Consider the following 11,485-nt stretch of genomic DNA (forward strand, 5'->3'; position numbering starts at 1 on the left):
CGATAACAACAGATGTGAAGAATGTTGTCCGGGAATATCACGGTTAGTGAATTCAAAAAAGATAGAAACGGAAGATTGGGGAAAGGGTAGGCGTGTTGTAGAATTGAGATGTTTGGTCGATTCCTTAAGCCACTGTCTGTTCTGTAGGATGGGACCGTTATATCTTGCGCATGAAACTATCAAAGGGGAAATGAAGATGGGACTGGGGGGGGGGGGGTATTTGTATATACAGTGTATTAACTGCGGGCAGCTGAATACCATCCCATATGGCAGTACATACTCCGAGCCATCGACAAGAGGACAGAGAATGTTTTCAGTGAACACAAAGTTAGGTGCAGGTATGTACTGTGTGTTTATAATTGAGAAATTGTACAATGTTATTGTTTGCATATTCAATTATATGTCACACCCACAGAAGGTTTGAAATTTGCTGAATATGTTTTGTAGCAATGATTGACTCGATTGGAGGCCCACAACGAGTCAATAATTTCCTTACAACGCTTGATCTCCCATCAATATCAAACAAAAATCTCAAAGCCATGGAACGACGAGCTGGGCAAATAATTGAAGATTATGCAGAGAAAAGTATGGCCATTGCAACTAAAGTATCATTTGACACTGAAATGAGGTAAGTTTTTCAAAGTACACAAGGCTACAATAAAATATATGTGTGTTTCCTATTTTAATTCCCCCTAACTTAGGTAAGTAAAACATATTATTTTATAAAAAGTTAAACATTTGATCAAAATCTTAGTTTTTGATATGCTGTAAATACAGACCTATCTACATTAGAATACTTTTCAAACAATATGATTGATTGATTAGATATTGTTAACGTCCCTCTCGAGCATCCTTCAATCATATGGAGATGAAGGGCTGCAAAATTCAGGCCTATGTTTGGCGCATACAGCCTTTGAGCAGGGATGGGTCTTTATCGTGCACAACAGCTGTGACACAGGACCTCGGTTTTTGCAGTCTCATCTGAAGGACAGAGAAACTCGAATGCAAATGATATAAAACATTCCTGTATCATCAATATAGTCTGCAGCAAAAATGTAGATGTAGGGTCGGGAAACCAAAAACACACATATATTTTATTTAGGCCTAATATGTTTGAAAGATTGACATAATTGTTATTTGTAGTTTGTCAGAAATTTTTTCAATTTAAAATACAGGGAATCATGTAGCCTTTGTAGGCACATACTGTGTGCGACTCGACACAAAACACTAGATATTATGCTATTTGATACTTTCATTTTGTAATTTGATATGAGTGGATAGGTATTGACTCATTAGAAGTGAGTGCCCTCCTATTTTATTCAGACTCTATCAATTGTGTGCTTCAGGAAAAATTATAAATGAATAAGTGAAACAATTAAAATATGCCATGTACCTTCAGAAATTATCATTCATTGTAGTGACATTTCAACTATGGAAGAAAAAAATGCACCATTTGTCCATCATGCTACTTTTGATGAGGAGTTGGGTACTGCAGTTATAGATGGTGAATTCCTAGGGTATGTAATATTAGAATGTTGAAACCTATGTTGGAAATGACAAAGTTGTTACACTTCATGTGCATATATAGATAACATGTATACCTATGCGAGTATAAATATGATACAACTAAAATAATTTCAGTAATCCTGCATCACTTTTGAAATCTACAAGTGTGCTTCAAGACCAGGAGGAAAGTGGCGATTCTGGAAATGATGATGATGATGATGATGATGAGTAAGTGCAACAGTTCTAACATTTTCATTATATACTATAACACTAACAACAACATATTTTTTTTAAATCTTGGGAGTGATCTGACTTGTATCAATGTACCAGTTAAACAGACACAGTGCTTGCACTTTTACAATTCATACACCAGAGAAAAGCCTTGATTAATTGGAAATATACATTATCTTGTGTTATTTATTTCAGGAATTCTAACCCAGCGCAAGTTTGTCTGCCAGATCGAGATTCACAAAATGTTGACCATTCTCCTCAGACTCCAAAACTAGTTTGTCCATCACATGTAGATTTACAGGAAATGGACCTTGCTCTTCACACTCCACAAGGAATAGTCAAGTAATTCTCATATACTTTAATGCTTTCATGTGATACATTTAATTTCGTTCATATATATTATCATATTGTGAACTTTAGTGCATTCTCATTCTATGTGGACATTATTTATAGTGAAACTGCACATATAGACAAAGTGTCAGGAAGGTCATTTGGAAAAGTCAAGATGAAAAGACAGGGAGTGGCTGTTTCAAAGAAGCTGAAATTTAACCCACGAACAAGAACAGGAATGACAGTTTGTGCTGACCATGGCTGGCAAAAAAGGGGATTTGATAGTCTAACAGGTAAGAGAATAAATTATAAAAGTGTAATGTGGAATTCTGCTGAAAACTGTATAAATTTTCATTTTACGCCATAAAACATTTAAACATTCAACAGGCCATACATTTTTGGTCAGCAAAAGTAAGTATGGCAATAAAGTTCTTAAAACTGTTATTAAACATCGAACTTGTTCGGTTTGCAAATGGTGGAAACGAAATAGACCTGGACAACAGGTTCGCAATCACAAATGTGTCTGGAATCACAAAGGTTCATCAAGACAGATGGAGGCTATGGCTGGGATTCAGGCGATAAAGGAGATGATGTCACAAAAGACACCAGTTGAAGTTATTGAGGGTGATGGAGACAATACTGTGATATCGAGGATTGAGAATGAACTGGGTGTAAGAATAAAGAAAAAACTTGACCGTAACCATTGTGTTAAAAATGTCACTAAACATTTATATGACTTGAAGAATAGTAAAGCCGCAAAGATAAGCAATCAGGTGATTCAGCACTTCACAAAATGTATCAAGTACATCTTCGCTAAAAATCAAGGTGATCCAGATGGCATGCGGGAAAACTTGGAAGCATTAGTGCCTCACCAGTTCGGAGACCATACCAAGTGTGTTCCAAGGTTTTGTGGATACAAGAGAAGACCAGCTCAGACATACTTGCATCGAAGTTTACCGTACAAGACATCACTGAGTGACCCAGTTTTGAAAGAAAAACTTGATAAAATCTTTGAACCTGTGATTGCCAAAGCTACCTTGTATAGTGATTTAGGGTCCAGCCAAGCTTGCGAACATGCTAATCGAGCAGTCAGTTTACGAGCACCAAAACACTTGCATTATGGGGAAAGTCAAAGCCTTGACTTCCGTGTAAAAGCTACTGCAGCATGTATGAATGAAGGTCGCAAATACTTACCGGAGGTAGACAAGTTTGATGTTATATTGAGGTGTTTGTTGAGTTTTGTTCAATTTCCTGTTGTCAGTTTTGACCATTTTTTGCAGCTTATTTTTGAAAATTGATATATATTACTAACAAAAACTCTTCGATGAATGTGTATATTTTCAAAGTAAGAAAACCTTATTTACATTAACTTTAGGCTAATATTTATTGTTATAAATGAAAGGTGAAGATAACGAACAGTGATGAATCTCATAATTCATAATTTTTGAATTACTCGAAAAGAATGATGAATTCTTTCTTGCTCATTCTTATTCTGACAGTGTATATACTATTACTTTTAGGTATTTAAAAAATTTATGAAATCTTTCTTGCTCGTTCTTATTCAGTGTATTTACTATTACTTTCAGGTATTTAAAGAACACGGATTATCCCCTGGTCATCATACACTGAAATATTCGGAGAAGATGGACATGGAAAGACAGAAGAGACAGGAAAGATCAAAGTTGCCTGGAAAGAAGCGCCGTCGATTGGAATTGAAGCAGGAGAGAATTACCCAAAAAGGAGCCAATGAAGCAGCTGAAGGAGATACATATCAATCAGGTAAACAATAACTTACAAAGTGTTAGTTTATGAATAAATCTTGAAATTGATTGTTTGTATATTAGAGATAAATGTATATTCATATTTCATCAGAAGTTGGACTTTCTGACCAAGTCGACATCCAGACTATTCCTGATGCAGTTCCCAAACCAGGATTCACCAAAGTCGACCACCTGAACGAAGTTCAAGAGAATAGGGTCATTATCGACCTAGAAACTACAGGATTGAGTAAGAAATATTATTGACTTCCACATTTTAGCTGACCTTAGCTGAAAGCTCAAGTGAGCTTTTCTGATCGCTTGTTGTCTGTCGTCTGTCTGTAAACTTTTTACTTGCGAATATATAAGGAAAATCTATAAATATGGGCCAGGGTGACTCAGGTGAGCGATGTGGTCCATGGGCTCATTGTTGGAGTTTTGAATACCATTACCAATTCTGTATTTAGAGTAAATTACATGTATATAGATAGTTTATATCAATATGTGTTTTCATAAGTTTTCAATTCAATTTTATGGATCTTTTTCAGTTCAGCGTGGACTAATGCCTCATATCACACAGATTGCTTTTCAATAAAAAACATAGATATATCTTTTAGCATCAATTACGGTCATAATACACACCTTGATTTACATTTTATAAAAATCCGCTAATGTGGGTCGGATACCTTAAGCAATTTAATGACCATCAATACTTATAGAATAAAGACAAGACCCCGGAAGCCGTTCGTCTGGAACTATTTTCTACTGCGCAATAATTGACAGCACACAATATTTCCATATGTGTTTTTTGTGATTACATTGACAACATCGGTCACGATCGGTCATTAGTAGAACGTTCGCCTCGTAACCGGGAGGTCATAAGTTCAAGTCCTGCTTTTGCCAGGGTTCCGTCAAATCCAAGACATAAACATAGTTAGCGATTGCTCCTTTGCAAAACGTTCGGTATTTAGAAGTGAGAATCACGGGCCGTTCGAGTATGACTTTACAAATGGAGGTTCAGTGTCGCGGCAGGTGTTGGTACGTTAATAAGATCCCTCACTGCTACAGCCTATGGAGGTTCAGTGTCGCGGCAGGTGTTGGTACGTTAATAAGATCCCTCACGGCTACAGCACTAAGCACACAATGTAGATCTACATTTGTAATACTTCACCTGCAGTTGGGGACGTCTCAATATGAGTGAAAAATTATCGAAGAGACGTTAAAAAACCCACCAAACAAATATTGACAACATAGCAGAAATGATACTAGCAAATCTAGTTCATTGTTATTGCCATATACAGCATAGTATACATTCAGACGTTGTTCTTGCATGCACAACGTAAATTTCACTGTCGTTTTGTGGAAAATGTCTGGTACACGATGTTAACGCTGTTCATTGTTCTGCTATCAATATTTTAATTACATCTAATTTCGATTTAAAGTAGCAACGATTTCAATCTTTTCCAGGGAGACTGTAAAAATCCCATCATGCTTATACGCCCGCCTTTAGACGGGACGTATTATGGTACAGCGATGTCTGTACGTCCGTGCGTCCGTCCGTTCGGGATTTTCTGTTTCTAATTTCATTTCTCTGTCACATATCAAGCGGAAACTTGCTATGTAACTTCTTTGTAGATCACCATAGATCATGTTGCAATTTTGATCTATATCGACTTCTCGTTCAGGAGTTTTGCCCCTTTATTTGAAAATTATTGTTTAATGGAGGGTACATAATTTGTCCGGCGAATTTCTCCCACAATTTTCAAGCGAGTACCATCTTGTTTTACAGAGTGTTTGTATGGATATTGAAGATGAACATTTGGCAAGGATTTTCATTTTCTTCAATATCTGAGAAATTTACAGGTTGTTGAACTTAGTCAATTTTGAGGAAATATTACAAAGATAGTACATGATTTGATCGATGAACCTCTTTCACAGTTTTCAAAAGAGAACCGTCTTATTTTACATAGTGTTTATATGGGTATTGAAGGTGTACATGTGGCAAAGAGTTTGATTTTCTTCAAGTTTTGTGAAAATTACAGGTTGAACTTTTGAGGAATTATTACTTAGTCTTGTTAGTAAAAGTTAAAAGACTTAGTCTAGTCTTAAACTTGTCTGTTTTTCCCTCCACAGTTTTCAAGTGAGGACCTTCTTATTTTACTGAATATTTGTATGTGTATGGAAGATGTGCATGTGGCAAGGATTTTGATTTTCTTGAATTTTTGTGATAATTACAGGTTGTTGAACTTAGTCAGTTTTGAGAAATTATTGCATAGATATTACATGATTTGTCTTTTACTTTTCCTTTCAGTTTTCAAGCGAGGACCTTTGTATTTTACAGAGTATTGATATGGGTATAGAAGATGTGTATGTGGCAAGGATTTTGATTTTCTTCAAATTTTAAGAAACTTACAGTTTGTTGAACTTAGTCCATTTTGAGGAAATATTATATTAAATAAAAACATGGTTTGTCCTTAGAACTCCTTTCACAATTTAGAAAGCTACATGTAGGGTATTTATAAATAACTTGAAGATGTGCATAGTGCAAGGATTCTTATTCTCAACAATTTATAATTTTCTTTGACATTTTGAATATTTACAGGTTGTTGAACTTGGTCGAATTTGGGGAAATATTTCACACACACAACTCTTGGTTTGTCTATCTACCCCCATTCACAGTTTTAAGTTAAGACCCTTTATTCATATTATGCAAAGAAAGTATGTCACATCCTGATGATGGCTGACACTACCTGAGGCAAAATTCTGCAAATTATGGCTTTAAAAAAAACACCATGTAAGCATTTTCACAGGCGTATTATGTACCGTTTGCGGTACTCTTGTTTCAATATTGAACGAATATTTTGGACCGAAATTTTGAAATTTTAAGATACCGATTTCTTGATTTAATATACATATTTATTGGGATTTTTTCCCTTCTTTCTTTCGGTAATATAGAGGTAAACACGAGCATCGATAAAGAGGACATAGAAGATTGGATCGACTGCGAGACTTTAACTGTGGTCTTTTATGTCCTCTGCGGTTCTCTGGCGTTTGTCATCCTTTCCTGCGTTGTGACGTTCTGTTGGTGGAGGTAAGTTCATGTAGCTCTTAACGTCTAAATGTGTTAACCTTCCTGTCTGGAAGTACACACGTGTCTTTTAAATGCATTATTCTACCCTGCATTCTGCTACGTGCTTGATTCACTTTACGTCTGGCAATAATCGCACAACTATTATCTACGAAAATGATGGAATCTAAGAATTTTTAGAACCAATTCACATTGCATAAGTTGTAATGCTATGTTCCCATTATCACGATTCGCGCCACGATTGAAATCGTTGTCTTATTCGTGGAATAGTCGTGGTGATTGTATCAAATCTTGCCTAATCTTGGCGTCAATCGTGTTGGTAGCAAATGTTTTGACCGTCCAAATATTTTCTACGATCAACATCAGTCGTTATCAGATCGTATTGCATCGTAGCAAAGCGCAACATATCGCATTTAATCGTGCTCCCAAATCATGAAGATTCCGGTCAATACACCACGATTTGTTGCAATGTCCCACGTTCTGTCACGATAGTTATACATTATTTGTCGAAATGCGCATCTGGTGCATCAAAATTGGTACCGTTTAAGTTTTATATCATAATATCTAAATTGCCAATGCCACGTTGACATCAACTTCAACTTCCGCCATTTTCAGCGTTTGTGGGTTGTATTGTTCACTAGATGTGGAAAAATGAAGTCAATGGTCAGTCGGGCTGTATATATGCCTATCAGGATCCAATCGTAGTTTAAACAGTGATCATCTCGATCCTGAAAGACATCGCAATCACAATCGTATCCTATTGTAACATAGCACACTGGTTTGTGATTAACGTGTCTTAACGTATACGAACATATCTGCACGTACATGATCGTCCCAACTCGGAAACTCGGATCGTGGTGATCGTATGAGATCGAGGTTCAATCGTGATCTTGATCGGGACAATCTTAGCAGAACGTATGTGATCGTATTTGAATGTTGTTTAGATCGTGTCACCTGATTTATCTTTCGTAACTTTTCCATATCAAAGCGCGACAATTCGTACAAGAACGTATTGACTCGCATCACATCGTATCAAAACCTGAAATTCCAGAAAACGTCCGTGATCAACTACGAATTGTCAAATCTGGCCTTGGTAACCGATCGCACGAGTGTGAACCAGGCATACACCCACAATATTTACTTAACCAGCATCGTTTCATTATGGTAACTGCAAATGCATATTGTATTAATATGACCTCTAGTTGAGGCTCTACTGTTTGAAATAGGGCAATAGGGGCTGTAAGTCTCGTTTCTCGTCACTTGCGGTGAAGTGTTTCCGGTGACAAACAAATCCGATTCAGTATTACGAGTATAGAATATGGGCCAACTACACGTCCGAAAAACCAACGTTTATGAGTAAATCAGAGAACGCTGTGTACCTCAACCATTTGTCATGTCCCTGTTTAACAAGTTGGCATGCATTGTCAATGCAGTGGTTCAAGTGTCGATGGAGAACAAGTTGTATAAAGTAGCCAGGTAACTGCAAGTATACGTATACTTTCATCTTCAACTTCATGAATGATTATTCGATAATTACGTAATTCATTTATACTTTTAATTCAACTTACTTCTCTTTACTAGGCCTATTATTGTTAATGATTGATATACAAATGTGCAATGTAACCCAGGTAGATAATTTTGTGATGTTACTAAAATTGAGGGGGGGGGGGTATGGTTATGTTATGGCCTATTACTTCACTGGGTTTTTTTTTTGGGGGGGGCATTATCATTTAAGCAATTTGGAGAAATTGGTATTATTAAGATAACTTTATTATCTATGGCTTGATTAAGTTTGTATATATATTGCAAGAAATTACAGGGGGGGGGGGGCAGTTCTTAGTTCTTGTCTAAAGATATCAGGAGGCAAACGCCGGAGAGAGTAATTCCAGTGGCTGGTTCCAATAATGTGGTAGAAAATTTGTAGAATGTGTATCTTCAGTATAATTAACGCCTGTTTCCTGTTTACAGCCAAAAAGAAAAAAAGTTAAGCATCAGAAAATTCTTGAATTAATTTCTGAGGTCACCAATATTTTCTTTGTAATATTATTTCTCATGTACGCTTCACTGTACATTATATATAAACTTTTTCTTACATTTAGAATACAGGAAGAGTATTTACTCCCTCAAGTCCAGACATCCTTGCTATCATCAGATATAGGGCCAGCTTTTGTGCAATATGAATTATTCCGTCTCGATTATTTGGACTACAGCCGACTGCATGCAAAATTATCCGGATCATCAAGAACATTGACAACGAACATTGCAAAGTGATGGAATTTTATTGCTGCAACTTGATTATTTGGACAACAGCTGACTGCAGAATTATTCCGGATCATAAAGGACTCTGAATGGACACATAACATTAACAGAATTATTCTTTTAATATTTCCATTCCTGAATGAATTCAAAATCAACATGTATTGATAAAATATACTTAGTAAAACAATAACAATCAATAGTGCATTTTTTATTCATACTAAACTATTTGACACACGAGTTTTATTTTAATCATACAGGATTTGCAAATAATAATAATAAATGAAGAAAACGATATTAAAATTACCCCCCCCCAAAAAAAAACCCCAAAAAAACAAAACCGAGTGCTTAATTCCTGAAGATGTGAACATGTAGATCATTGTACTTAGCAGTCACTCCAGAAAATGTTTTAAAAATATTACGGTTGAATAAACAGTTATTAGAATTTAATATACTGTTTAATGCTTCCCATGCACATATTTATCTTGGTAAATATTGGCTCGTAGACTGCTGGCATGTGGATTTTATCCTTTCGTTAGCCCTCTAGACGTAAATACTCCCCTGGCTAATATGTAACACAGTTCAACTTTTTTATAAGCCAACTGTCCTCTCAAGGATAAAAAGCCGGAATGTTCAAGGACACACATTGTTTTAATTGATCACAGGTGGTTTTCCAGCCTTGGGTTTTGCTGGAACTTTTCTGTGGAGTACATGTTGATCCCTATATTCAAAGTTGAAAAATAAGTGATTGCACCATTCGGTGTTACACAAGTCACTGCTTTGACGGTATGTCAGCACTTACAGGAACTGTATGTCATGGTCTGGGTATCAAGGTGTCCGGGAATATTTCAAGAGAGTAGTCTCAATGGCATCGATCCATCTAACCTAATTAAAAAATTGGAAGAAAAATCATTTTCATGCAATACATTTCTCTTTATCTCAAGGAACTTATTGTACGTCTTAAGTAAAAACCATATTCTTGAGTTTAGTAAAACTAATACTTTTCTATACACAAACTGTATTTACACAATCTGAAACTGGTTTAGGGAGAGAGGATAGAAAAATTCAATGCGGATGGAGAAGGTTTGTTTAATAATGATATTCCCAGTAAACCATCAGTACTGTTGTATCATGTTATCAAATCATACCCCTCCCATCCACCAAGTGCCAACCGAATCTCAATGAATCCACTTTCTTAAACATCTAATGTTTGATAATATCAAATACTATCACTTGTTTTTTTAAAATTGTGTAAATATTACATTCATCAAGGTTTAGCTGCAATAATGTAGCCCTCTCCGAGCTTTTTACTCTGACCCCCCCCCTTTTTTTTTTTTAAAGGAGAGTGTTACATTATTACAGCTAAAGAAGGTCATGCACGCGCGACACCGATAAGAAATCAGTGATGAAGTTTTGTTGTACATGTCATAGAAAGAGTACTATTTAGCAGGACTACAGCTGCCGTGTCTAGGGATGTTTTTCGTAAACATTCTCTCTATAGATCGTAAAATCATACTCCTCCCTCTATAAACATTTGATTTATACAATTCCAAGCGTGACTGCATGTGATGTATAACTGTGTACATCTTGATTTGTGGATTGTAAATAAAGAAATGTAAATCTATTTAGTTATACTTGAGCGTATATGTAACTAAAGACTGATGATCGGTATGAAGGCCCTACAGATGTGGTGACAAACAAAACCAAGATATTTATTATTTAATGAAAATCAAGTTTACTACCGGTATTAGAATGCATTATACTGACCTGCACAACTTTCCCCATAACGTCCACTTCTTTGTATCGATCAAAAAACGATAAGAACTGCAGGATATTTCCAACTGGTATGATTTCATGCAAACCGTAAAGTTTTGTTTGTCACCGGAAGTACTCAATTCTCGCGTCATCTCGTTTGCGAGCTTACAGCCCCTATTAAGCCCAGTGTCGAAGAAATAGAAAAATATTAACTGCCAGAAAAATTTGCATATCATATAGGAATCAGTTCTGATTTACCATATTAATATATTTACGTAACAGGTGCACTTAATATTCATTATACACTTGGTGTGGGTTAAAATAATCCACCTTGCGCCAAAGCTGGTTACCTTCATTTGTACTTTGAAAGAAGATAAAGTTATATTGAGCGAAACTCGGACGGGACTTCGCAAAGCAAGGCTCTAAACGTTACATACATGCTGAATTACAAGTCACAGGCCCTTAAGGTGGAATGGTGCACCTGGTGATTTTTTCCTGTAACAATTCTTCATATATTTATAGAAATATCTGTAATAAACCCAGTTCACAAGTATTTGTCGTT

The 11,485-nt window shown here is 36.0% G+C and overlaps 1 protein-coding gene and 1 long non-coding RNA gene across 2 annotated transcripts; one reads left to right on the plus strand and one right to left on the minus strand.

Moving 5' to 3' along the window:
• Positions 1-206: 206 nt before the first annotated feature.
• LOC130046970 (uncharacterized) lies at positions 207-3,755 on the plus strand. The gene is made up of 7 exons (XM_056140880.1): positions 207-338; positions 448-628; positions 1,419-1,517; positions 1,642-1,734; positions 1,933-2,079; positions 2,191-2,360; positions 3,654-3,755. Exons 1-7 carry the CDS (start codon positions 308-310, stop codon positions 3,659-3,661), a joined length of 729 nt encoding a protein of 242 aa, XP_055996855.1. The 5' UTR covers positions 207-307; the 3' UTR covers positions 3,662-3,755.
• A 5,046-nt stretch (positions 3,756-8,801) lies between these two features.
• On the minus strand, positions 8,802-11,036 carry LOC130046972 (uncharacterized). The gene is made up of 2 exons (XR_008796055.1): positions 10,936-11,036; positions 8,802-10,053 (listed from the first exon to the last, which is right to left on the minus strand). It is a non-coding gene; the product is annotated as an uncharacterized LOC130046972 (long non-coding RNA).
• Positions 11,037-11,485: the final 449 nt, after the last annotated feature.

This window comes from Ostrea edulis, chromosome 6 (genome assembly GCF_947568905.1).
Source record: "Ostrea edulis chromosome 6, xbOstEdul1.1, whole genome shotgun sequence".
Classification (NCBI taxonomy): Eukaryota; Metazoa; Mollusca; class Bivalvia; order Ostreida; family Ostreidae; genus Ostrea; species Ostrea edulis.

Excerpts from the sequence above, each read along its gene's own strand:
- LOC130046970 (XM_056140880.1), top strand. The coding sequence starts at position 308 with ATGTTTTCAGTGAACACAAAGTTAGGTGCAG. Across the intron at positions 629-1,418 it reads TCATTTGACACTGAAATGAG|TGACATTTCAACTATGGAAG; the intron begins GTAAGTTTTTCA and ends CATTCATTGTAG. Across the intron at positions 2,080-2,190 it reads ACTCCACAAGGAATAGTCAA|TGAAACTGCACATATAGACA; the intron begins GTAATTCTCATA and ends CATTATTTATAG.